The following is a 27504-nucleotide window of genomic DNA, read 5'->3' as shown; positions in this document are numbered from 1 at the left end:
GACCATCCCACCTCCACTTCCCATGTTCCGGATCACAGGCATGTGCCAACCTGCCCACACTATACCCTGACTTCTTCACAGAGAAGAGCTGTGATCCGGAACATGGGAAGTGGAGGTGGGATTATAAAGGGTTATATAGAACTTTATATAAAGAACTTTTTATAAAGAACCCTATAAAGGGTTCTCAGCTCAGTGTTAGCCCTTCTAGATATTTCCCCCACAGCAGTCTCAGGAGTGGGGAATGTGTCTTTCCATCATCTATCCATATGCCCCAACCCCCATCTTCCCATTTGAAATATTTAGCCAAGGCCAGCTTAGGTGACTGCTGGGAGGAGGGCTGAAAAGCGCCCTTTTCTGGAGGCTCCATTTGTCAGGGTGTTGTATGCAGGCCCGATAATCAGCAGCTATCTAAATCAATTAGCTGCTGACGGAGGCCCCAAGTGTCATGGGGGCAGGTGTCAGGCACACCTCAGGGATAAGCAAGGAAGGAGGGGGCGGGTGCTTCTCCCCTCCAGAACCCTTGGGAGGAGACCCAGACATGGGTGGTGCTGGAAGGGGTTGGATGGAGGCAGCTGTGGTACAAAAGCCAGATGCTGGGTCCCTAGGGGCCCTACCTGTTCCGAGGGGAGCCTGAGCAGCAGGAAGTGAAAGTGTTCTCTAGAGAGGAAGCCGGCATGCAGGGGAAGAGGCGGGGCTGGGGGCATCTGAAATCGCCTTCCTCTCCCTTTCCGGGGATCAGTCTTAAGTGCTCCCCTTTTGGAGTGGACCTCTGGCAGGCTAAGAGCCAGGGTGAAAGTTACCAGGCCGCCCTTTCCAGGGGCATCCTCTTGGCCCCTCCCACTATCACTCCTAAGATCCAGGAGCCAGAGATGGTCAGTTGGTGTCTTTAGGGTCCACCCCTCCCCCTCCCCCCAGCTGTCGCAGGTACCCACAAAAGAAGCAGAGGCCACACAGCTTGATTAGTTTGTTTTGGTTTTAGTTTGTTTCCAATAAGCAAGGTCCCCTGCCCATCCCCCACTGGCTGGCAAGTGGGTCGCTAGGAAAGGGGAGACAGCACCCACTTTGTCTGTGGGAGGCAGAGACCCCACAGGCCCCATCCTCTGGGTGAAGTCATATTTCACTAAAGAAGTCCAGCCCCTGTGTGGGGTAAGTTAATTTGATTTAGCCACAGGTCCCCTGAGAACAATAGAGAAATACCTTGTTCTGGCACAGTTAGGAGTTTGGGGGTAACCTGATCTCTGGGAGTAGTTAGAAGTTAGGGAAGGTTGCTTCTTGCCCTGGGGTGGGCGGGTTAGAGGCTGTGAGCTGTTAGAGAAGGGCTGTGCAGGCCTCAGCCTCAGGAATATTAGAATTTTCTGGGATTGAGTTGGGGACCCTGGTTTCAAGAAAGTGGTTAAGAGAATGAAGGATCTCCTGAGCCCCACACCAGCTGCACGTTAGAGGGACCGTGCTGGCTGGGACTCCACTGTCCTGTTTGGGAGGTAGTGGTCACTGGTGCTCCTCTTTCTCTTTGGTCCTGGCCACCTCCTTGGCTGGAGGTGGGGACTTTTTAGGGGAGGTGGTAGTGTTGGGGTTGGGGGCCTGGGACCCTGACTGGGCATCTATGCTGGCATGCTCCTTCCGGACAAGGTCTTCCAGCTCCTTCTGCAGGGGCAAAGGTCAGAGAAGTCAAAGGTTACCATAATATATCCTCATGGGGCTGGGCTCAGGATGGGTTGGGTGGCCTAGCTCCTCACCTTCCATCCAAGGAGGTCGGCAAGGGCCAGGCAGCCTTGGTCACAGTCACCTAGCCAGGCTACATCCCTGCAGTGTGAGCAGGAGTTAGAGAGTGGGCTGAGGCCTGGCTGGCCTCTGTCTTCCTTCCCAAGCTGTTTCTGCCCCCTCCCCCCATGCCCAGGCCTCACCTGTAAGCCTTCTTGGAGTCAAAGTCCATGCCACCTCCTAAGCCCATCATCATGCCCAGGAAGGGATCTGTCTGTGGGGACAGGACAGATAAGAGCGTGTCTGTGGGGACAGGACAGCTCCCAGAGCCACCAGACCTGGCTTACATTTATTATCCACTCAAGGTTTCTCTGGGTAGCCCTGGCTGTCCTAAAACTCACTCTGTAGACCAGCCTGGTCTTGAACTCAGAGATCCACCTGCCTCCACCTTCTGAGTGCTGGGATTAAAGACATGCACCACCACCCCTGGCTTGTTTTTATTTCTGAAGTGTATGTAGTATGCATGCGTGTCTCTATATGTGTGCCCTTTGTGTAGGGTGCTCAGAGGACAGAAGAGGTGTCAGATCCCAGGAACTGGGGCTTAAGGTAGTCAGGAGCTACCTAACACAGGTACTGGGAACTGTACCTAGGTTTCCGGATGAGCAGAATGTGTTCTCAACCACTGAGCAAGCTCTCCTGTTCAAAACCATTATTTTTTTCTGTCACTGCTGAAGCTTGAATCCATGGCTCTGTGTATGCCAGGCAAACACTCTGCCACTGAACTATTTCCCCAGCCCAAACATATTATTTTTGAGACAAGGTTTCTCAATAGGCCTGGAATAGCAATTGGTGAGACTGGCTGTCTAGTGAGCCCAGGGACCACCAATCTTTGCCTCTCCAGTGTGGATCGCAAACACAGGCCACCATCCTTCTTGTGTCACTTCAGGTGTTCTTCTGTGCCCTTTGTTTCCTGTCCACTCAGATTTGTCACAGATGTTTAATCAGTATCTGATTTGGAAGGTGTTATCATTTTATTTGAGCTTTTTCCCCCAGAGCCTTCCATCCACCAGAGATGTCCCCTCTTTTTGTATTGTCAGCGGTTGCTGGTAGTGAGTACCTAGACACAGGAGTTCCCTAGGGATGGGACTTGGTGATGTTTACATTTCTAGACCTTTGCTAGGCAGTGGTGGCGAAAGCCTTTAATCCCAGCATGAGGCAGAGACAGGTGGATCTCTGAGTACAAGGCTAGCCTGGTCTACAGAGAAACCCTGTCCTGAAACAAAACAAAACAAAACGACAACAAAAAGCTCCTCCAAAACAACACAGCCAGGTGTGGGGCACAAGCCTGTAATTCCAGAACTTGGAAGGCAGAGGCAGGAAGAGCAGGAGTTCAAGACCATCTGTAACCACCGGGTGAGTTTGAGAGGCCAGGGCTACACGGGAGCCTGTCTCATAACTATCTCCAGAGCTCACACAGCATCAAGCCACATGTCGGGGAGACACAGCATAGGATGTGTGTGCTCCAAATAAACAGTCAGCCACTGCCTACAAGGGGCTTATCCCCCGACTCTGATATGTAAGAAGGTACTAGAATAGTAATGCCTGAACTCTGTGACCCATGGAGAGACTATGCCCCTGGTGGCTGTGTCAGAGGCTGGCCACACCCCTTCCTATGCATCTTCTCTCTTGCTCAGGACTAAGGCCTCCCCTGTAGAGGTGAGTCAGGCCTGGGCAGTCTCAGTTGGCAGTCAGCTGTGCACTGATTGGTCTCTTGGATCCCAGGAAGCACTCGGGCTTCAGTGGCTTCAAGGTATGGTTCCGTCATTGGCTCAAAGGAATTCATAGTGGTGCAGAGGCTTGCAGCATCCAGCTGGCCCAGCACCCCATTCCCATATTCTCCAGCCTGAGCTGGCAAGTCTAAAGCACTGGCGCTCTCCAGGTAGGATACAGAGACAGCTCTCATCCTCCTGAGGAAGAAGGCGAAACAGCCCCCAGTGCAGAGGGAGAGCGGGAAGTTGAGGCAGACTCACCTGGCCGGTCTTTTCCTTGTTGATGAGCAGGCGTGGGGTAGATAGTGGTGCCCTGGGAATGGGGAGCTGGGATTCAAGATCTGCCCTGGTGCCCTGTTCCCAGCTGACCCCAGACCTACGCCCTCAACCTACTTGCTGATGAGGGAAGCGAAGGGCTGCACCTGCAGGGAGGTGCCCATGATGATGAGGAGGTCCACCTTGGAGAAGTCCTGCAGGGAACAGCCAGGAAGGACTTGGACCCCACTGCTTGGGCTTTGTGTTCCGCCTCCACTCCAGCCCAGCAGGCAGCCCAAGTGGGCCATGCCCAGGGTGGACACTTACTGACTGCATGCAGGAGAAGAAGCGCGGCGGAAGATTCTCACCAAAAAACACGATGTCTGGGGTAGACAGACAAAGAAACACAGAGACAGGAGAGGAGGATGGGAGACAGAGCTAGAAAGGCAGGAGTCAGGGGCAGACTGGGGCCTGAGGCGGCACAGATACCCACCCTCTGCAGGACAGTAGGGGATGGGCCACAAGGCAGAGGTGACCAGAGGTGAAGTGTGGGGAACAGTGGGGGAGAGGGGCCCAGCTCCAGTCCCCCCAGGCCCTGAGGCTCACCAGGCTTTACCACGCTCTGACATTTCTCGCACGTGGGGATTGATTCTGAGAAGATCTTCTCTGGGTGGGAAAGAAGGAGGGAGAGGGAGGTATGAGACCTTCCAGGACTGGAGCAGCCCTCTTCTGTCCTTCCCTACTGTCAACAGAAATGCATCCCGGGCGACAGTGGTGCATGCCACTAAGCCTGCTTTTGGGAGAATTCAGGAGGGAGGGGCTGTGAGTTCGTGGCCAGCCTTGGCTACACCATGTCTCAAAAACCCAGAGCTGGGGCAGGGAAGTAGCTCACTGTATGAAGGCATTTGCTGCCAAGCCTGATGACTCACATGCTAAAAGGAGAGGAACAACTTCTGCAGATTGTCCTGTGACATCCACAGGCATGCTGTGCATGTATAGACCACATCCATATGCGCATGCAAACACACAAATAAATGCGAAAATATTTAACAACAGCAACAAACCCAAGAGCTAAGGATGTTGCTCAATGGGGGAACATTATGGGACTTGGGACATGATTTATCAGTAGAGCCCCTGCCTAGAATCCCCCAGTGAGGGGCTGGGGCATGGCTCAGTGGTAGAGCCCTTGACCTTGCATGCCTAAGTCCCAGCACCACAAAACAAACAGTGCCCCCCACCACTAAGGGATCTCTTGGGGTATCCTTCCGGCTTATCAAAGAAGTGTTCCCTTTTTAGAGAGCTGTCACCTTCATCTCCAGGCATCCAGGGGGTGGCCCCAAGCACCACTGCCTACAGCTAGTGAATGAGCCAGCAACACTGGAGCAAACCCACATGCTCCTGACAGGCACCCTGGACTCCACCAGACCCCCATCTGGGGAATGGGAGTCAAGCCCTTCCTATGGGTCTTGGGGCAGTCCTATTTGCCCCTGGGTCAGGAAAGGACATTCAGATAATTTTGGGATGGAGCCAACCTCAAGCTCATCTGCCTGGGGGCGGGGGGCGTGGACTCTATGACAGCCTTCTCCAGTCCTGCCCTTAGGACAGCAGGGAGCTCAAAAGCATGTCTGTCATTTGCAGCCCGCAGAACTGGCCTCAGCTGCTCAGCCCCTCATCTCTTGGCTCACAGAGCTCGACTCTAGCCGCCACCACTCAGGGTGTTGCTGTACAAACAACATGCTGTTCTGCAGGTGGCAGACGCCATTCCACAGGGACATACGGGGGCGATGCCCATTGTCCGCCACCCCAGCTGTGCACACTTGGGCTGCTCAGGAGCCCTCAGTCTGGGGGCAGCTGGCTGGCATTCTGTCAGAAAGGCGTCACCTTCCAGGGTCCTGCCACAAAAGCCACAGCTGTCCTGATCTTGAGGGGACACCAGGAGCTTTGTGAAGTCAGCATAAAGAACATAGCTTCGCAGAGTGACACAGCAGCTTCAGACTCAGCACAATGGCTGCCAGAAACAGGCTGGGGCTGGCACTGAGGGCATGGGACTGGCTCTTTCTCTTGGATGCTCTGTCCTTACGTAAGCGGGACAGTGGCAGTAGTGACAGTAGTGAGCCCTGTCACGTGTGCTTCTAGCACCATCTCTACACATTTCCCTGTCTACTGTGGAAGTCTGAGCTACACGGAACTTACAAAATTTACTACTATTTTTTGTCATGTAGCCCAGCCCGGCCTGGAACTTGCTATGTAGCCAAGGCTAGCCCCGAACTCCTGATTCTCCTACCTCTATCTCACAATCAATAAACACAAAAATCTTATAAAACTAGAGACCCTGTCTCAAAAATAAATTTAAAATGTTCTGGGCCAGCAAGTTAGTTCAGAAGGTAGGGCCAGCTGGGCAGTGGTGGTGCACACCTTTAATCCCAGCGCTTGGGAGGTAGAAGCAGGCAGATCTCTGTGAGTTCAAGGCCAGCCTGGTCTACAAGAGCTAGTTCCAGGACAGGCTCCAAAGCTACAGAGAAACCCTGTCTCGAAAAACCACTCCCCCCCCCCCAAAAAAAAAAGGCAAGGCCATCTTCAAATCTAACAGGTCAAGCTCACTCCCTGGGCCCTGTCTGGTGTTAAAAGAGAATGAATGGAGCAGTGGCCCCATAATGGCTACAGACACAGGTCTCCCTCATTTCAGCGCTGTCTTTAGGATGACGCTGTGTTTGCCTTGATGTAAGGACTTGAGTGTAAAATGGCGAAACACTTGCAGGTCACAGAGCTAAATGCTCATGACTTCAGTGACTGTGACACGGTGGCTGTGAGCCGACACTGGGTCTCTGTGCAGCTGGCCGTGCGCCGTAGTTCATATGTACCACAGCCCGGCAGAAGGGGTGGCAAGGGAGCAGAGACTGGCCGCCACCTAGAATCTATAAAGAGCAGGAGAGCTGAGTGCCTGCAGTCTCGGCACTGGGGAGACTGAGGCAGAAGCGAAAGCTCAAGGCCAGCCTGGGCTACACAGACAAATCTAGTCTCAAAAGACGCCAAGCAACTCACTAACTAGCAAGGGCTAAGAAGCTCAAGAGGACCACACTGGTGCCAAAGCCCATGGAAACCTGGCTACAGCACGGGCAAGGAGTGGGAGGCATGGCCTTGTCCGTGCTGTCCAGGGCCTCACCTTTCATCCAGCTCAGCGAGTACTCTTGTCGGCAGGAGGAGCTGACGCAGTGTGAGGTGTAGAAGGTGCCGTGGGCCTCCACCAGGTCCTGGGGCTCCAACCCCGCCACTCGTTCCAGCGTGTCTATGTTCTGGATGGGGAGACAGGGGAAGGTCAGGAAGACAGCCTGCCCTTGTGGGCTCTGAGAGGAGGGATGGCGAGGGTATGTACAAAGTTCACACTCTTCCAGTGGGGCTACCAAAGGGTTAACAGTCAGGGCTGCTTAAAGTCTGCCCAGGCTCAAATTTCAATAAGGCCAGACCCAATGATCATCAGCCCCATCTGACCTTCTGTAAACTCAGGCCACTTCTCCCACTCTTCAGAGAAGTTCTTGTGTTAGACAGCCACGCTTCCCACCATTTGTCACAAGTTATTAAAGCAACTACACCTATGCAGGCCCCAACCTGCGTACGCAACAGCTCTGGCTAAGCACTGGTATAATAAATGAATCTACTCAGGAATCAAGGTGGCTGCTTGCATCCCTGCACTTGGAGCCTGAGGCAGGAGGACTGCTGGAAGCAAAGGTCAGCCTGGGCTACACAGCTAGTGTCAGGCCAGTCAGGGCTACAAGGGAAGACCCCACCTCAAAAACTGGTAGTGCACGTCTTTAATCCCAGTGCTCAGGAGGTAGAGGTAGGCAATCTCAGTGAATAGGAGGCCAGCCAGGTCTACAGAATGAGTTCCAGGACAGCCAGAGCTACACAGTGCCTACAACCCTGTCTTGAAACACAAACAAATAAAAAAACTGAAATAAATAATAAATAAGACCAGGCATGGTGGATCATGCCTATAATTCCAGATTGCTACAAGTCTGAGGCTAGTGTAAACAGCACAGTGAGTTCCAGGCCAGCCCAGGTGACAGTGTGAGATCATCTCCAAACACCACAACGAGGGGCTGACAAGAGGGCTCAGCAGGTAATGGTATTTGCCACCAACCTGATTTTGACCCCCCGGAAAACCACGTGATAGTAGGAACAATGCCCCCAAGTTGTCCTCTAAACTCTACACATGCACTAAATAAATGTCATCCGATTTTTTCACGTTAATAAATAAAATGAAAGAATGGCTTATTTGTTTCTTTGCGGGGAGTCATGTCTTTTTGAGACATCCCCAACCTTGAGAACCTCCCACTAAAGTGCTGACCGCCACACCTGGAAGTCACACTTCCTGCATCAGCTTTGCAGCCGACTCAGTCTACCAAGTCCCTCACTGGAGTGTAGCGACCCACAAGCAAATGACTCACTAAGGGCCCATAGAACTACCACAGGCCCTGTATCCATGGGAAACCCGGCTCAGGACCGTAGGGGATGTTTGGATCTCAGATCCGGTTGGATCCTACCCGTACAATGGGGCTATGTCCTGATGACCCCGCGAGAGGGAAGTGCCTCTGACATAGGTACCCTGCAGCACATCACAGCTAAGTGCCCCGGGATGATGACATGGAGGACTGCTGCCTCTCCTCAGTACCAGAGTAAAGCTGGCCTGGTGCACTGGTTGTAATCTGGACTGCAAACGATGGGAGGCAGAAAGATGACAGGTTTAAGGCCTGCCTGGCTCATGGCTCAGCAGGAAAGCATTTGCCTAGACTCTAGCAAGGGGGCGGGGCTGAGGATGTGGCTCAGTGGTAGAGCAATACCCCTGCACTCAGGAAGCCCTGGGGCTCACCTATCCCAGCACACCCCACCCCCCAGACCCATGGGCTGGGGGGAGGGGAGGAGAAAAAGATCAATCCTCAGCTATTAGAAAGCACGGTACTGCTGTGTAATGTGGGCATGGAAGGGTCCCAGACAAGTGGCTGGGTGGAAAAAGCAGCATGCAGGGAACCTTCTATATTGTGAATTTCACATATACAGTTGGAAGACCTGCAGCCGTTCTTCTGTGGGACCACAGCGGCTCGGGCGATCCTAACTGCTAATGTGTGATGGGCTCCTGTGTCCTGAGCTGAGAACAGCACCACACAACTTCAGAGCTGCTGGGTCGGCACAATCACAAGGGAGGTTTGCTGTGTTCCAGAAAGCGGGCCAGTGACTCAAACAGTGACTGAGGAGAAGAGGGCAAAGAGCCCGAGGAAGGAAACGGTCACGAAGTGGGCAAGTGAGACATTTTTTCCACCTTTAGACATTTTACGTAATAAGTCACTCAAAAATGTGTGGGGGCGGGGGCTTGAGTGCAGCAGTTAAGAGTGTTGGATGATCTCCCAGAAGACCTAGGTTTGGTTCCCAGTGCCCACATAGCAGCTCACACCACCTCTTAACGCCCTCTCCTGGCCACTATGGGCACTGCATGCACTGGTATGCAGACATATATGCAGGCAAAACACACATAAAATAAATATACAAAATATAAATATAAAAAAATAAATTGTCCTGGGACCTCCAAACTTTTGATGTGGCATGCCTGCACATGTGTGGGCAAACTTGCAAACACGCACACACCAATTAAATTAATTAAAATTTACAGAATACTGGGGGTAGTTGTCAGCTATCTGAACATTTCGCACTGAACAGGTTTCTGCTGGCTTTCTGATGATATCTGAAAGTGCCAGCAGCCAGGGCACTTGGCAGCCCTCACTCCCAGCTAGCTTTGTCTGGGTGTCATGTTCTCACTCCGTCATCTGAATCAATACGCACAGACTTCTCCAGCAGCCTTTCCGCTCAGCCCCGGCTCCATGTCCAGCTGCCCTCACTCTCTATGGAGCTATCTCCCAGGGCCTCGAGGCAGAATGCCATCTCCTCAACACCTTCCCATCCATGCTTCATCTTCCAAAGAGATGCCTGACCTTCCTGTTGTTCTTCCTCAGTGGCCCTCATCAGAGGTCCGTATTCCAGCCACTTTGGCTGGACAAACATGGCAGCTTCCTGCCTGCTCTCGGAGGCTCCCTTGCTCCTGTCCCCACACACACTCATAGTGAGCCTCTGCCTGAAGCTTCCTTCCCTCCCAGGTCTCAGGTCTTTGCTTCAGCGTCAACCCTCTTGGTGAGGCTTCCATGCCTACCCTATGTGTGCCAGCACCCACTCCCACAGCTCCAACTGGCCTCGGCCTGGGACCCTCTGACATGCTAGGTGTGTCTGTGACACATCCCTCCTGTCCTGTCACACATGAGACCCTCAGCACCAGGACTGCAGGGGTGTCTGCTCTGCTTGCTCTGGCAGTGCCACTCCTGGGTGGACATCTACTGTCATGGAAGTTAGCAAACAAAGGTGCCAGAGACACAAAGAACCACACGCAGCCTTCGTCCTGAGCCTTGCTCTGTGAATGAGACTGATTCTGAGTTAGGAATGTCCTGAGCATGGGCAGCCCCTGAAGGACTGAGCTGTCCCTTCCCCAACTAGGACCTCCAGGCACCTGCCCTCCATTCATCCTCCCCCTGGTGACCATTTCTGACACTGCAGGTGCCTCATAGGATTGACAGAGGAAAACAATACCTATTAGTATTCAAGTGTTAACTCTGTACAATCTGGAGTTCTGCTTTTCCTTTTTATTTTTTATTTTGTGTGTGGGGGTGTGTGTGCAGGGCTTGGCTAACGAGCAAGGCTGACTTTGAATTCACTATGTAGCCCAGGTTGGACTTGAACTCACGGTGCTCCTTCTTCAGCCTCCCAATGCTGGGACTACAGGCTTTCCCGTGCTTGGCCAGCTTGTGTTCTGAGGTGTAATTTATAGCGCGCGTGGACACTGCCGCAGAGCAGTCTGAACTGGAGCACACTGACGAGTGAGGGAGAGGCCCAAACTCTTCTGTCTGGCTACTCATCTAGACGTCAGCCACTGGAACACGCTTCTGAACACTCCAGTGTGGCCATGATATCCTGTTAGCCACTGTAGCCAAGGCCAGGCTTGCACAGTCATAAAAAGCAAACCTCCTTTATGATACAGTGTCACCTTTAGGAAACTGTCCCAGTGTCCTGACTGGGGATGGCTGTGGTACACATGGTGTCCCTCAGACAAGAGTCCTTCTGCAGTGTTGTGGGATGATCTGATGGGAGTTCACTGTCAACTCACAATAGACTGGAGAGGGCCCGAAGTTGCTTAGGATCTTTTTATTATCAAAAATTCTCATGTGCATTTAGTTTATATTTTAATAAAGTAATTGACTATCCAATGATTTTAAAGACAAGATTTCACAGCCTGAAGTCTGGCAGCAAACTCACTTTGTAGCCAAGGATGACTGTGGATTTCTGCCCCTTCTGCCTTCACTCCTTTATGTAACCACTTACCAAATTTCTGGTCCCTATTTTCTAAAGGGGAAACTGAGGTTAAGAGGAAGAGGCTCACTGCAGGTCACTCACTAAAACTAGCTAAGCCCTGGTCACTTGCCTTGTGCCTGCCTGTGCCACCCCCAGTTCTGACAGAGGGTTCCAAACCCATCCAGCCTACTGCCCACCAGCCATGGCCAGCCCTGCCCCCGCCCGCCACCTACCTGCGTGTAGCAGCGCTGCAGCAGCCCCTTCTCCTTCAGCAGGCGGATGAAGTAGTGGCAGATGGTCGGCTGAGGAGAGTAACAGTGTGATGGAAATACCCACGGGCTGTCACATGCCCACCCTACGCCAAGGCCCAGTGAGGATGAGCACAGCATTCTCCCATACCACAGACGAGGAGACCCATTCGAGGGTGTGGTGCTGGCTCGCGGCCTTCACCAGCCAGTTAATTGCACAGTGAGGTTCCCACCAGGCCTGGGCTGCAGCTCTTTCTGAGGATCCCAACAGCTTTCTTATACTTGGGAAAACTGAGGCTCAGAGCCACACGAGGTAACGAGGTGAGGGCGAGGAGGGCGGCCAGGCTGGTCAGGCCTGCAACCCATTCCTCCTCCTTTCTTCTACTTTCTTAAAGTTGTTTAGTATTTATTTGGAATTTTGGGTTTTGTTTGGTTTTCAAGGTTTTGTTTTTTGGTTTTTTTTTTTTTTTTTTTTTTTGATTTTTCGAGACAGGGTTTCTCCGTAGCTTTTGGTTCCTGTCCTGGAACTAGCTCTTGTAGACCAGGCTGGCCTCGAACTCACAGAGATCCGCCTGCCTCTGCCTCCCGAGTGCTGGGATTAAAGGCGTGCGCCACCACCGCCCGGCTGTTTTTTGTTTTTTTGTATAGGCTTGGCTGTCCCAGAACTTGCTCTGTAGACCAGGCTGGCCTCGAACTCACAAAGATCTGTCTGCCTCTGCCTCCCGAGTGCTGGGACTAAAGACGGGTACTACCACTGCTTGGCTGCAGGGATTTTTTTTTAATGATTTATTTACTTTATGTGCATTGATTGGTGTTTTGCCTGCATGTGTGTCTGTGTGAAGGTGTTGATCTTTTGGAACTGGAGTTACAGACAGTATGTGGTTGCTGGGAATTGAACCCGGGTCCTCTGGAAGAGTAGCCAATCTGATCTGCTGAGCTACTGCTGCAGCCCACCAAGTGCTTAGACTAGGGTGTGCACCACCACACCAGGCCTTCCTTTCTTTTAAAAAATATTTTATTGTTTTTAATTATGTGTATGTATATGGGTCTGCGTGGGCAAATGCATGTGACTTCCAGGGCCCACTGAGGCCAGAGGTGTCAGAGCCCCGGGGAGCTGGGGGTCCAGGCGACTGTGAGCGCCTGACATGGGTGCTGGGAATTGAAGTCTGCTTCTCTACAAGAGCACTATGTGCTCTTACACGTAGCTTGCCACTGCTGGGGAGATGATTTTCAGGTGTGTGGCTTTCATTTATGTTGCATTTGTTTAACCCTGTGAAGCTGTGCTGCTGTGCCTGTCTAAAACACCTGATGGTCCTAACAAAGAGATGAACGGCCAATAGCGAGACAGGAGCAAGGATAGGCGGGGCTGACAGGCAGAGAGGATAAATAAAAGGAGAACGGAGGAAGAAGAGAAGTGAGAGAACAAGGAGAGGACATCAGGGTCAGCCACCCAGTCAGTCCCGGAGTAAAGAAGGAAAGCAAGGTATATAGAAATAGGCAAAGATAAAAGCCCAGAGGCAAAAGGTAGTTGGGATAATTTAAGAAAAGCCTGCATGAAACAAGCCAAGCTAAGGTTGGGCAGTCATAATAAGCCTCTGTATATGATTTATTTGAGAGCTGAATGGCGAGCCCCTCAAAAAGTCAGAAGAGTAAAACATCACACAACATTGTGGCGTTCCAATGTAAGGCTCTATATCCATCTCGAGCCTGAGAAAGCTGGGGAGGGGGTACAGTCCACAGCCCCTTCAAAACAGGCGCTGTTGTTCAGTTGGCAGCGCTAAACAGAAACTAGAAACAGCAAGTAAAAACCGCTTGTGGCAATGCATGTTCGACTTCCACAGCTAGAAATGTTTAATACAGTTCTCAGGCATGAACCTCCAACAGGCTGCAAACTCTGGCTTAGCTTTCACTACCTGACCCGAGCAAAGCCAGCTGCCAGAGCACCGGAGGATCCAGGTATAGCTTAGCAGTCTACAGTTTGCTTGTGTGGTCAAAAAAAGGCTAAAAGATATGCAGTAAAAAAGATCCAAATGGAAAAAATCTCTAAACAGGTTCCAGTGTGTTTTATAATGTGTGTAGGCTTAAGAAAGAAAATGGGCATAGGCAGTCATAGAAAAAAAATACATTAAAAATAATAGTCTTTTAAAGAGACATTAAAAATAATAGTCTTTTAAAGAGACAGTAAAAGTAATATGAAAGAAAAAAGTTATGTAAAATTGGGAAACACAGGGAATCTGGATCCTGTATAGTATTGTGTTGATTTTGAATTTTTTGTTTGCGGAAAAACAAAGAACTGTTGCTAAGAGACCTGGAATTGAAAAAAAGGGACTGTTGAAATAAAGCAGCCTAGATATTTTAAGAAAGCCCTAACTTTAAAAAAAAGTCAAAAAATGTATTTGTCAAATGGAAATCAAAAATGCTTTGGAGAAGTGGTTTTGTTTTTGTTTCCACAGGAAACAAGAGGCTGTGGGTTTGTTCCAGGTTGAGTTGGATCTGGTTTGATCAGGGGAGACTGCCTGAGATTGACAGGTGATATCTATCAACAAAGGTTATCACTGACCTTCCCAGGACTTGGCCATTATCTCAAATTTTCTCTCTGGGATCCTAAAGATGCCTTCACCCACATTTAGCAGGAAGCAGTCTACAGAAAACAATGTCCACATTCCCAAGAATGGGTGTGGGTGGGTCTTTGGTTATTTGGTGGTCGTGAACGTTTGTTATAATTTAGAGGAATATAGGATAAAAAGACAACTATTAATCTCGGATATTTTGGATTAGCATGGATTTTGGTATATGGGTACAACTTAAAAGCCAATTTTGTTACACTGTATATGTGTTTTACTCTTGTTTAAAGGACTTTTGTGTCCTGACACAAATTTAAGGTCATTTTTGTTACAACACTGTATATATGTTTCTACTCTTGTTTAAAGGATTTTGTCTATTGATATTTTGTATATTAACACCAATTTAAGGTTATTTTTGTTACAACATATTTTATATGTTTTACTCTTTTTTAAGGTATTGTACCTATCCAGTTCATTTTAAAATGTAAGATAAAACTCTAGTTTTCGAAAGCTATTATTATGAACTGTATAGGACAATAAATAAACACAGACCAGGAGTTAGTCATCTATAATAATCAAATTTGTAGATAGTCTAGGTATGTTTGACAGATTATATGGAGATATATTTTATTTTTTTTATTTTTTTTTTGAAGAATACAACTTTATTTCATGCACATTGGTATGACAATGTCAGATTCTCTTGAACTGGAGCTACAGACAGCTGTGAGCTGCCATGTGGGTGCTGGGAATTGAACCCGGGTCCTCTGGAGGAGCAGTCAGTGCTCTTAACCACTGAGCCATCTCACCAGCCCCCTGGAGATATATTTTAGATAGATGGTCTTCAAACCATTCAAAGAGCCACAAAATATGGCATTTAAAAATGTTTTGTTAATTTAGTGATTTTTTTTTGTTTGTTTTTTTTCGAGACAGGGTTTCGAAGGACTAGCTCTTGTAGACCAGGCTGGCCTAGAACTCACAGAGATAATTTAGTGATTTTTATGACAATGAGACACATTTGCTCCTGCAGCACCATTTACTTCAGAGATGATGGGCACTGAAGAAACTCCTTCCGGAGTTTGCTTTCAATGTGGCAAGGTTAGCCACTGAGCAAAGAAACTGTTCTTGCCTGGACTGTTTGACGAGATGTTGTATAAACTGGACATGCAGGACCCACAGGAGAGTGACCACTGAACTTTGCCCAAACAAGGCTGGACGGGTCCTTCAGGGTTCCTGCTTCACAGAAGAAACTTCCAGACATTCTGCAGGACACAGGAAAGTGACCGACAAATTGCCAATACAGGCAGAACAGTCATTCAAGTTTCCTGCTTCAGACACTATGGGCCTGCAAGCTGAAGATGGATGCCCCAGTGTTGCAAAGGAACTGTCTGGCAGTCAGATGTGTCTGTCATTTATACAATTTTCGGAAGTTGTTCGCAATGCACTTTTTGTTTATTCAAAATAATATTATCCTCTGGGGTCTTTGATGGAGTTGAAGACCAGATAGTTATAGTTGAAGTTTTCCTTAGTTATAATAGAGTAAATTAGTTATTAAACTATAGATTCAATAAAATAGGATCAATAATGGGGTATTTGCTTTTAATTTGCCAGATTATAAATGAACTGGAATCCATTATATTGTGAATGTAATCTTTACTTGATAATTGTTCGTATTGTACACAGTCTTACCATGTTAAACTTTTTCATTTTTGTCTAGAAAAAAAAAGGAACTGTTGGGGATACTATTTTCAAGTGTATGACTTTTGTTTACGCTGCATTTGTTTAACCCTGTGAAGCTGTGCTGCTGTGCCTGTCTAAAACACCCGATGGTCCTAATAAAGAGATGAACGGCCAATAGCAAGACAGGAGCAAGGATAGGCGGGGCTGGCCAGAGTATAAATAGAAGGAGAAATGAGGAAGAAGAGAACAGGAGAGGAGAACATCAGGGCCAGCCACCCAGTCAGCCACGGAGTAAGAAGGAATGAAAGATAAAAGATGGAGAAAGATAAAAGCCCAGAGGCAAAAGGTAGTCGGGATAATTTAAGAAAGACTAGCAAGAAACAAGTCAAGATAAAGCTGGGCATTCATGGGCTGGAGAGATGGCTCAGTGGTTAAGAGCATTGCCTGCTCTTCCAAAGGTCCTGAGTTCAATTCCCAGCAACCACATGGTAGCTCACAACCATCTGTAATGAGGTCTGGTGCCCTCTTCTGGCCGGCAGACATACACACAGACAGAATATTGTATGCATAATAAATAAAAAAAAAAAGCTGGGCATTCATAACTAAGAATCAGTCTCTGTGTGTGGTTTATTTGGGAGCTAGGTGGCAAGCCCCCAAAAAGCCAAAAGAGTAAAACATCACACAACCCTCCACCTCTTCCAATCCTTTTTTTTTTTTTTTTTAACTTTTGAGACAAGGTTATGTAGTCTAGGCTGACCTTGCATTTGAAAGTTTCCTGTCTGCCCCCCAGATGCTACAATTATGGGCATATCTACCAACTCCCCACCGTAAACAGTATTTCTTATTTACACACTTATATGGGGTGTGCACTTGCCATGGCGCAAACGTGGGAGTCAGTACTCCCCTTCAATCACGTGGTCCCAGGGACTGAACTCATCTGTCATCAGGCCTGGCGGCAAGTGCCTTTATCCACTGAACCACTGTGCCAGTCCCAGAGCCTGGGTTCTCAACAATCATATAATGCTTGTTTGAGGGGCCTATAAGGAGCCTCTTTCCCTTGTCTGCTCATCCCAATCTCCCCGGGCAAAAAAAGACCTCACCTTGAACTGCCCGGGATAGAGCTCCTTGGCAAGGGCAAAGAAAGGTTCTGGATGTTTCTGTAGGAGAGAGAAGCAGAGGGCCACAGGACAGGTAAGATAAGGCCTGGAGCTGGGAACTCCCTCCCCATATCTCAGGAGACTACCTTGAAGTAACTGATCTCAAAGATGGCTTCCGGGTAAGGAAGATGGTACTTCTCCAGGTTCGCATAGAGGCCAGTGGTTGGGGAGCGGAAGTCAGGGATACCCGCAGCTATGGAGGAGCGTTCAGTCAGAGGTTCTAGCCCCATGCATGCAGGAATCCTTCCAGGGCCCCCACACCTCTAGGAGTGGCTGGAAGGAGGGAACACTTACACGTGGAGATTCCGGCTCCCACCAAACAGATGACCCTGCGACCTGGAGGAGAGAGTTTATATCATGTGATAAGGTTTCTCCTCCCACCCGTATTGCTGGTGGGGAGGATGGTATTGGCAACCCCATATTACAGGTGAGGAAACCCAGCTAACCAGAAGGGACAGCAGAGGGAGTGGACAGCAGCGGGTGAGGTCTTGGGGAGAAGGCTGCAGGGCCAGCTCGGGGGCACAAAGCTGGCTAGTTTGAAGGCTGGAGTCACATCCCTACAACCTTGAAAATCAACCCAAACCAAATTCGGGTAACAGCTTACTTTCTGGATACAATATTGTATGACTTTAAAAACTTATTTTTAATTAGTTTTCTTTTTTGAGACAAAGTCTCATTATGTCGTTCTGACTGGCCTAGTACTGGCTATGTAGACCAGACTGGCCTTGAACTTACAGAGATTTGCCTGCCTCTGCCTCCCAAGTGCTGAAATTAAAACTGTGCCATCACTGCTGGTTTTAAGTCTCTTTCTTTCTTTCTTTCTTTCTTTCTTTCTTTCTTTCTTTCTTTTTCTTTCTTTCTTCCTTCCTCTTTCTTTCTTCTCTTTCTTTTCCTTTCTTTCTTTCTTTCTTTCTTTCTTTCTTTCTTTCTTTCTTTCTTTAATCTGAGGCAGGCAGATCTCTGTAAGAGATCCTGGTTTACACAGTGAGTTCCAGCTAGTTGGTGCAAAGAAGTGAGATCCTTCTCAAAAATAAGACAAACAACAGAAAGATGAGGCTGGGTAGAAGGCTCAGAGGTTAGGAGCACTTGCTGTCTGTCTAGAGGGCCTGAGTTCAGTGTCCAGCACCCATGTCTGCGCACAGCCACCTGCTACCTCCAGTGCCATGTGGTCCAATGCCTCTGGCTGCTGAGGATACCTCTATATCTCTTCGGAGTTGAAGCTATGGTGTGCACCAGCGTGCCTGCTGTCATTTCCCTTGGTTTTGAGACAGTGTTTCCCTATGCAGTCCAGGATAGCCCGGAATCCTGAGCCTCCAGGTGCTGGGGTGACAAGTTTCAATTTCAGACGACCCGTTTCCAGAGTGTTATACACAGCCCCTCACCGTGCTGCTCTATCCACACAGAAGCCGCCCGTCAGCCTGCTCCTTTGAGTCCACTACACTCACTAACCTTTTATTTTCTTTAGGACAGAATCTCCTGTATCTCAGCTTTCAATTCTCTAAGCAGCCAAGGGTGACCTTGAAGTTCTGATTCTGATTCTAAGTGCTGGGTCACGGGCGTGCACCACCATGGCCAGCTTTTCTTTGCTTTCTTTGAGACAGGGTCTCACTGTGAGCCTGGCTGTCCTTGAACGCACAGGGACCTACATGCCTCTGCGTCCTGAGCACTGGCATGAAAGCTGTCTGCCACCAAGTCTGCCCACGCCCAGCATTTGAACTCGGGGCTCTGCGCATGCTCAAGGAGCACTCTGCGAATGCTCAAGGAGCACTCTGCTGACCGAGCACATCTCTAGGTCCTCGATTGTACTGAACTTTTTCAGACCCGTGGTTGTATTCTTCTTTTGTTTTGTTTTTCAAGACAGATTTTCCCCTGTGTAGCCCTGGCTGTCCTGGAACTCTGTAGACTAGGCTGGCCTCGAACTCACATAGATTTGCCTCCCCTCGCCTCCCCAGTGCTGGGATTAAAGGTGTGTGCCACTACTCCTACCTCAATGGTTTGTATCCTTGTGAGAGCTTTGCTCCCAGTTTTTTTCATTTTTATTTATTTATTTATTTATTTATTTGGTTTTTCGAGACAGGGTTTCTCTGTAGCTTTGGAGCCTGTCCTGGAACTAACTCTTGTAGACCAGGTTGGCCTCAAACTCACAGAGATCCACCTGCCTCTGCCTCCCGAGTGCTGGGGCTCCCGGCTTTTAATAGTTATTAGAAAAGAAGATGGGTGCTGGGCAGCAGTGGAGGACACTCGGGGGACAGAAGCAGGCAGTTCTCTGTAAGTTCAAGGGCAGTCTGGTCTACAGAGCTAGTTCCAAGACACAGTCAGGGCTGCACAGAGAAACCCTGTCTCGAAAAACAAAACAAACAAAAAGAAAAGAAGATGGGTGATATGATCGAACCCATTCATAAGCACATAGCTGGGCAGAAATAGCCCTGTTTGTGGCCTCAGCTGCTGGCTGGCAGGCAGCCCAGAGACACAGCCCTGGCATCTGTCTGTTAGCTGATAGACAGACATAAGTGTGGTGTCCCATGAATTGGGCACCCCTGGGGTGTCTGTTTAAAGGACAAGAAGTATGAACAAAGGTCAAGGCTGGTGAGATGGCTCCGTGGATAAAGGCGTTTACGTGCAGCCAAGCCTGAGATGGATTCCAAGAAATTACATGGTGGAAGGAGAAAATGAACTCCTGAAAACTGTCCTCTGCTGAGCACACGTGCACCTACACCAACACACACACACACACACACACACACAATCACACACACACACATAATCACACACAAAATGTCTAAACCGGGTGTGCTGGCACACATCTTTAATCCCAGCACTTGGGAAGCAGAGGCAGGCAAGATCTCCATGAGTTTGAGGCCAGCCTGGTATACAAAGCGAGTTCTCGGGCAGCCAAGGCTACACAGAGACCCTGTCTTGAAAAACAACAAAATGAAACAACAAAAATGTTTAAAAACAAACAAACAAACAAAAAACAAAAGCTACAACCTGGGCACTCAGCTTCTTTAGGATGTAACTGTCCCTAGGCTGGCTGCAGATCACGGGCACTGAGACTGGGGAACACATTCTAGATTCCAGGGCCTGAGTGTGGTAGTGTATGATTATAATACCAACATTTGGGGGACTGAGGCGAGATAGTCACAGCTACAGGGCAGGACCTTGCTTCAAGGGCCCTGGTATCAAATTCTGACTGTGCTACTTGCCAGATGTCCGCACCAAGTCATGGCCTTTCTGTGCCTGTTTCCTCTCCTGTTTAGCTTACTGCCAGAGAGACCTCACAGCTCTCCTGTGATAACCAGGCACAAAGACGTCTGGGAAGTTCTTAGCCCAGAGCCTGGCTAACAACCACGGGCTGACTAATCACATTTATCCTAAATCCCTCGCCCTCTAGGCCTGTGACTCTAAGATCTGAGTGTACGGAGAAGAAAAGACAACGGCTCCTGGCCACTGCCAGGGTTCTCTGCAGGCAACTGCCCAGCCTGCGGCAGGAGAGGGAGGCTCAGCCGCCTAGCCTGGCTGCCAAGGAGGGAGATGAGCAGCTGGACGAGGGGGAAACTGGAGAAGACGGCCTCAACAAAGGGCTGTTCAAGACCCTCAAAGCCCCATTGTTCCCGCTGAGGACCGCCAGGGCCTGGTTTCTCAGACTTTGCTCAACGAGAAATACAAATATCACTAGCTGGTGACCCAGCTAGTTGGCATCTGAGACAAGCTTCCTGTAATAATAGCACAGCAAACACACCCACAGCTCTCAAGATAGTCCTGCTTTAATCATTGTTTCTTCTGGGGTGTGTGTGTGATGTTTCTCAGGAGCTGTCCACCTGTTTTTGTTTTTTTTCACACATTTATTGGCGTGTGTGTGCCCAGCAAAGGTGTGGAAATCAAAGGACAACCTCTGAGTCTTTTCTCTTCTACCATGTGGGTTCCAGGGATCCAGTTGAGGATGCCAGATTTGGTGGTAACCTTTGCTTGCTAAGCCATCCCCATCCCCATTGCATTTGTTAAGGCGGGGTCTCTCTGGGACCTGGGGCTTCTATCCCCCAGCCCTGGGCATAAAAGCTCTGAACATCTTAGGCCGGTACTGGGGATTCAGCCCAGCTCCTCACGTTGGTGTGGCAGCACTCTGGCCTGACATAGCTCCTCAGTCTCTGGTTACCTCATGTTTTATGAAGCCCAAGCTGACTTTGAGTTTAGACCCTCCTGCCTCAGCTTCCAGACTGTCTGGGACTGCAGGTGTGCCAGCGCGCTGGGCACAGTCACACTCCTGATAATGAGCCTCACCCTGAGTCACCCCAGAGGGCCTGGTGCTGTTGGTCTATATTCCCAGCTCTTTGGGAAGCTGAGGTGGGCAGATCAACCTTCAGGGACTGTAACGTAAACTCACACCCATCCAGCATACAACCGTGAAAAGAGGCTGGGCCGGCAGCTCAGTGATGCTTGCCTAGCCTGTGGGGGCCCTGGGCTCCATCCTCAGCACCTACTTGAGCCATCCCTCAAAAACAAGCAGCGACTCAGGTGTGGCCAATCAGAGACAGGGAACTCAGAGGAGGCAGAGTTCAGAGCAGTCATGTGACTCGGTCTGGGCCAGTGTGGCCTGGTTCTCTGTGCAAACGTGCCCTCTGGAGTAGGAGCTAGGTTGGTCTCGTGTGTGCAGCTGCCCTCCCAGCTCCAGCCACACACACAGCACACACAGACAAACCTGTCAGACTCGTGGGGCTCGAGAACAACATCCAAGCGCCTCACTCCACCACACTAACTGCTTACAATCTTTTTTTTTTTTTTTTTTTTTTTTTCCGAGACAGGGTTTCTCTGTAGCTTTTGGTTCCTGTCCTGGAACTAGCTCTTGTAGACCAGGCTGGCCTTGAACTCACAGAGATCCGCCTGCCTCTGCCTCCCGAGTGCTGGGATTAAAGGCATGCGCCACCACTGCCCGGCTAACTGCTTACAATCTTATTATGTAGTCCAGGCTACCCTCAAATTCATGATCCTCTTGCCTAAATTTCCTGAAGAGCTGAGTTTCTTTTTAAACGTGCAGGTGTTTTGCCTGTGTGAATGTTTGTGTACCAGGTACATAACTGACACGCATGGTGGCTATAAATAGAATCCCCTGGAACTGGAGTTACAGATGGTTGTGAGCCACCATGTGGGTTCTGAGAATCCAACCCAGGTCTTTTGGAAAAGCAGTCAGTGCTCTTAACTAGTAAGCCATCTCTACATCTCAAGAGTGGGGTTTCTTCCCATTTTTTATTTTAGGAAAGCTCTCATGTAGCTCAGATTAGCCTTAAACACACAACACAGCTGAGGCCAACCTTGAAAGGCAATCCCTTTGCTCAGGGTTGGGATTACAGGTATGGACCACCATACTCGGCAGCTTTTCTTACTATTCATACCCAACAACTTGGAAGTCACTTTGGGCTGGGAGTGGGGGACTCACAGCGCTCGCTCTGCATGTAGCGGGTCACTCCTTCGAGGCTCAGCTCGTCCAGCAGACGCTCCTTCTGGGAGCCCAGACCCAGGGTCTGGGAGAATAAGTTCCGCAGAAAGTCCACTGACCAACAACAAGAGAGACAGTGCCAGGTAGGCATCGGGCCGGGGCCCAAGGGCCTTGCCCACCCGGTGTCTCCCACAGGCAGCAGCCTCAGGTACCAAGTTCATTATTACACGCTTCAGACATCACTCCTGGAGGAGTCCTGCCCCAGACCCCCAGGCCCCAGACCCCCTCCCAGCCCTCCTCCAGGAAGACACTTACTCTCTGCCTCTCCACCAGTAGCTCCTTCCTCAGTGTCCGAGTCTGAGTCCTGGAAGGGGCAGTGGGATGGCCAAGCCCAAGAAGTGGGGTTAGGGAGGCAGGGAGGGGGAAGGGATGGGGGTGACGCCTGGTTCAAAGAGAGTAGGGCTCTGACCAGGAGGTGGCCTGAGAAGCAGAGGGCCAGCATGAGGGCTCCGGGACAGGTGGCCTATAGGGAGGGGATTCACATCTCCTCGTGTATCTGACTTTCTAGGCCTTATCTTTTTTGAAATGGGGTCTCTCTGGCTGGCCTAGAACTGGCTATGTAGACCAAGCTGACCCAGAACTCCCAGAGATCCACCTGCCTCTGTCTTCTAAACTTAAAAGGCATGAACCACCATGCCTGCCCCATCTTTTTTGTTTTGACAGGGTCTCACTATATATCCCTAGTTGGCCTAGAACTCACTATGTAGACTAGGGTGCCCTTGAACTCAAAGATCAACTTGCCTCTGCCTCTCTCTGACTTCTGAAATTAAAGGCACATGCCACCATGCCTGACTTGCTTTTTGAGATAGGGTTTTATGTAGCCCAGGCTAGCCTCACACTTGCTATGAGGTCTACATGACCTTGAACTTGGGATCCTCTTGTCTCCACCTCCCCAGTGCTAGCATTACAGTGTGATGCTTTAGATCATGTCTACCATTCTAACCAGTTGGCCATCACAGCCTGATAAGGTTAGGACTGAAACGAGGGTTTCATGCACACTGGGTAACCACCGCCATTGGAGCTAGGCCTCCAGCCTGGGGGCCTCAACTTGTCCATGCGGATCAGAGGTTGCTGTGAGACTGAACAGTGAATCCCTTGGCCTCTCAGCTGGTCCTCTCCACTTCCCTGGGCCACCTGCCACAGCTATGCTACAGCCTAGGCAATGGTGATGCTGCTTCTGTCCCCATATGTGAGCCTCTCAAGGTGACCCCACCTTGCTCCAACCATGTTCCAGAGTGGCCTCAGCATCTCCCCAAAGCCAGCTCCTGCTCCTAGTCCACTTGCCAAATGGCCTTACTGTCCCTTAATTGGCTTCCCTACCCCACCCTGCCCTCATGCCAATTTCCCGCGTACCCACTCAGGCTCCTGATAGCCCTCCTCTTACCCCTATCTCTCCATTCCAGAGCTCCACCTGATTCAGTCAGTTCTCTCCCCTGGGGTACTGCTCTGGCTTCCTTGACTCAGTTTCCATCTCTGACCTCCTCTTCCCCATATGTGTTGGCCTGTTTAGGACAGTCCACCCCTTTTTCCTTTAAGCCCCCTCAAATCACAAACATCTGCTGAGTGCCATAACATCAGCCGCACAAGGGCAGGGGCTTGATGCCCAGCCTAGATAACAGGACTTCCAGAACCATCTGCCACTAAATGCATGCAGACTGGGTGCTAGGCTAGGGCTGGTCTTGCAGTAAGTGTCAGAGACAGTCTGACCAACTCAATCAACTAACTGCTCAAAAGTCCCCAGACTACCCCTTCCCTACTATGCTTCCAAACCTCCTTTTCAAATCACTTTTTAGAAAAGATTCTTTTGTCATTACTGCTGTTTTGACACAGGGTCCATGTAACCCAGGTTGGTTCCAACTTGCTATGTATCTGAGGGTGACCCCAAATTCCTGAGCTACCTACTTTTATTTCTGGGGGGCTGAAACTGCAGGAGTATGGCAGCACCACGCCTGACTCTCAAATGATTGCTTCCTGAGTTTTAAAGCTAAAAAGCTGGCAAGAGGGTGCACCAGGGAGACATCCTCGCCACTCAGCCTGACCATCTGAGCTTGCTCCCAGGTTCCTCACGGTGGGAGGGGAGGATAGATGTCCTCGGATGACCACACATGCACTGTACATCCTACCCACAAAACAAATAGAAATTAAAAAGAGACAGGTCTTACTATTTCGCCCAAGCTGGCTTCCAGCCCACAATCCTCCCTTTTCAGCCTCCTGAGCCTTTACGGAATGAACAAATGCTGAAGCAAAGTCAAGCAGCAGTTAAACAGAAAGAACTCCAGCGGCTTTCCCTGCATGAGTTTTTACGCATTGATATGGTAGACGTGGGTCTTGCCAGAGTATGATACTTCATCATGTTTCACAGACCTACCTAATTCTTTTATAGATTTACTTTAATATGTGTATATGTGTATGTTTGTGCATGTGGAGTCAGAGCCCCTGGAACTGGAGTTACGGCCACTTGTGAGCTCCTGACTTGTGAGCTCCCGATATGGGTTCTGGGAATGGAGCTCGGGTCCTCTGGAGTAGCAGTATACATTCCTAGCCACAGAGCTGTCTTTCCAGCCACCCACCTCATTCTTTATTGTGGCTCCATAGTAACACATTGTATGATGAACCACAGTTCATTGACTCCCTCTCCTGACGGCCACTGGGGCCTTTTTAGCGCTGCCCTGTCTGGAAAATGCCGCAACTGATACCACCACATCATCTTTGTCACTGAGACCCCTTCTGACTGAAATCTTTTGGTCTGGCATTGAGTCTTATTTTAGGAGCCAGACAAGTAAGATAGCAGGGACTCACAGCAGGCTGTCCCAGTTCTGCTGTGCACTTATGGGAGTACTGTTGACCACAGCTTCCATACCTGCCTCCCTTTGGAGAGTGATCTCATAGCGATGGGCATGCTGGCATTCAGTGGCGGTAGGCACTGTCTAGCACAATGCTTCTCAGCCTGTGGGTGGTGACCCCCTGGGGCTTGAACGACCCTTTCACAGGGGTCGGGGATTAGACATCCTGCATATCAAATACTTACAATTCATAACAGTAGCAGAATGACAGTTAAGAAGTAGCAATGAAAATAATTTTATGGTTGAGGGTCACCACGACCTGAGGAACTGTATGAAAGAGTTGCAGCATTAGGAAGGCTGAAAACCACTGGTCTAGTACAGGAAGACAACCTGGCCCCTGGGGGTTCTGCAGGCATTGGCAAGTGTCTCCACACATCTTTGAGATGGCTCATCTACCTCCCCACTTTAGTGGACCCGTTTCCTATAGGTTTCAAGCCCTCCCCTTTCCCTCTACACTGGTTCGAGTTCCGCATCTGTAAAGTGTCCATGAAAGGCCTCACGCTCACTGGGATGCCAGAGAGACTAAATGAGGTCACGGAGACTGGAGTGCAGTCAGAACACCAATGAAGGACCACCCCGCAACAACTACCAAAAACATCTCCTCCTCCTCCTTGCTCCTCAGGTCTTCGCACTCTGCAGGGAACACCATAGCTGATCTTATTTAAGAAAATTCGAAATCACTTCACTTAGAACACTATGGCTATATCTTGGTCTTGTTCACTAGCCTGCGAGCTCCTCCAGGGATGAGTTTCGCTAGACCCGTCTATCATCTCTGACCCACAAAGTTTGCTGTGCACTCCTGGAGTCCCCCCCCCCCCCCAGACAGAGTCTCACTATATGGCCCAACCTGTCTCAAATTTCTCCATCTTCCTACCTCAGCCTCCCAGGCACTGGGGGTACAGATGGCATCATACCCAGCTTCGGTGCCACTTTTACAATCAACCCTATAAGGTCATTTCCCCCACCCCATGAGATCTGTGAGTTTGGGAATCAAACTGGAAAACTCTCTTCCAGGTCCAGCACAAATGAGGTTCAGAAGGAATTGAGGAAGGGGTGGGCAACAGAAAGACAAGAGGACAATATGGAAGGGCAACCGGTGGTTGAGGCTGTATATTTTCCCTTGACAGTCCCCAGAAGCCACCATTCCCCCAGGAGGTTGTATTAATCCCCCAGATGGAGTTAGAAATCAGGACCATAAGCCAAGGGTCCTTGGGTAAAAGCCTCCCCTTGCCACTCCCCCCCAGTTTGGAATGAGGAACCAAATCCATCTCTCTCCTTCCCTCCACCCCTTTCCCCATCTCACCTGAGCCTCCTGCACCTTCCCTGCCTGCGTCTCCAGAGGGTCAGAGGCTGGGGAGGAGGGGGAGCAGACGTGGTTACAGTGCGGGGTAATAGTTAAAGGGATGAAGGGTTCATAGTGGTGGAGGCAACAAGAGGACCCACCAACCTAGTTCTCCTGGAGTCGGGGATGGTAATAAGACTGTCAGAGATGGGGAAAGGCTTATTTTAGAAAGGAAGACTGTGTGAGGAGGAAAGGCGGAGGGGAAGGTTTAGGAGGAGAAAGCAGGCGAAACAGGACTGAAGGAAGACTTCAAAGTTAGGCAGGGCATGGTAGTGTGTGTGCCAGGCAGGAGAACGAAGGAGGGCGAAGTTTTTCATGAGAAGTAAGTAGGGATACCTCTGCTCAGAGTTAAGTGTGGGCGAGGAGATGCAGTGGAGGTGGAGGTTTAGGAGAGGCACAAGAACCGAAGGAAAGAGATAGGGGCAGCAGGGGTTCCCCAACATCCTACAGTTGCCCCTAACACCAAACAACCTTGGCAACCGGGATCGTGGCAACTTTGGTCCTTAGCAACGAGGGTCCTCAGCAACCAAAGTGCAAGAAACGCGATCATTAAGAACTTGGCAAACGGACCCTTAAAAATCTCACAACCCAGAATCCCACCATCCTAGCAATACCGACCACTTAGCAACGGTCCTCCAAATCCCACTCCCTTCACGCAGCCCCTTTCTCCCACCCTACCGAGCCTGCCCTCGGGCCCCGGGGCCTGCAGCCCAAAGCCAGGCCCCGGTGCGGCCCGACCCTCCCACCTGGGCCCCCGACTCACGGTCCGGCTCGGCCATGGGAGCGGGTGGGGGCACTCGGAGCTGTCACCGACTGCTCTGTCCCGTGACGGCACCGGAAACAAGGTCCAGATAAGCTATAGGACTACAACTCCCGGCAACCAACGCAGTCCCGCAAATGCTTTCGTACACTGCGCCTCTCATGGCAAAAAACTACAAATCCCAAAAGGCCTGGCGCCTTAAGTAGCCATATTGATAAAGGGCGTCTGGAAAAAGTGGGGAAACTCAGAGAGCTAGTGTCTACCTTATTATTCTGATTGGTTCTGGTGCTGTATAGGGGCGGAGTGTAGCT

At 50.1% G+C, this 27504-nt stretch overlaps 1 protein-coding gene across 2 annotated transcripts; it reads right to left on the bottom strand.

Moving 5' to 3' along the window:
• Positions 1-959: 959 nt before the first annotated feature.
• On the bottom strand, positions 960-27309 carry Sirt2 (sirtuin 2). 2 transcript variants are annotated; one of them, XM_041653836.1, is made up of 16 exons: positions 27197-27272; positions 26395-26441; positions 22504-22552; positions 22189-22302; positions 17052-17093; positions 16844-16950; positions 16701-16757; positions 11345-11413; positions 6889-7018; positions 4332-4391; positions 4053-4108; positions 3864-3940; positions 3732-3783; positions 1905-1975; positions 1737-1803; positions 960-1644 (listed from the first exon to the last, which is right to left on the bottom strand). In XM_041653836.1, the coding sequence occupies exons 1-16, from the start codon at positions 27210-27212 to the stop codon at positions 1489-1491; spliced, it is 1170 nt and encodes a 389-aa protein (XP_041509770.1). In that variant the 5' UTR covers positions 27213-27272; the 3' UTR covers positions 960-1488. The 2 variants fall into 2 exon arrangements, with proteins under 2 accessions (XP_041509770.1, XP_041509771.1); XM_041653837.1 differs by lacking the exon at positions 26395-26441 and having other exon boundaries at positions 27197-27309.
• Between the last annotated feature and the right edge of the window lie 195 nt (positions 27310-27504).

The sequence above is a fragment of the Microtus oregoni genome, unplaced genomic scaffold, assembly GCF_018167655.1.
Source record: "Microtus oregoni isolate MIOR12 unplaced genomic scaffold, Mior012 000006F_ref0000085, whole genome shotgun sequence".
In the NCBI taxonomy this organism is placed as follows: Eukaryota; Metazoa; Chordata; class Mammalia; order Rodentia; family Cricetidae; genus Microtus; species Microtus oregoni.
The sequence above is the reverse complement of the archived record's forward strand: the minus strand, read 5'-3'. Positions and strand labels throughout refer to the sequence as shown.

Bases quoted from the DNA above. Each gene is read 5' to 3' on its own strand.
- Sirt2 (XM_041653836.1), bottom strand. The intron at 22,303-22,503 runs GTAAGTGTCTTC...GTTGTTGGTCAG, and splicing joins TACTGGTGGAGAGGCAGAGA to TGGACTTTCTGCGGAACTTA. The intron at 3,941-4,052 runs GTAAGTGTCCAC...TGTTCCCTGCAG, and splicing joins TCTTCTCCTGCATGCAGTCA to GACTTCTCCAAGGTGGACCT.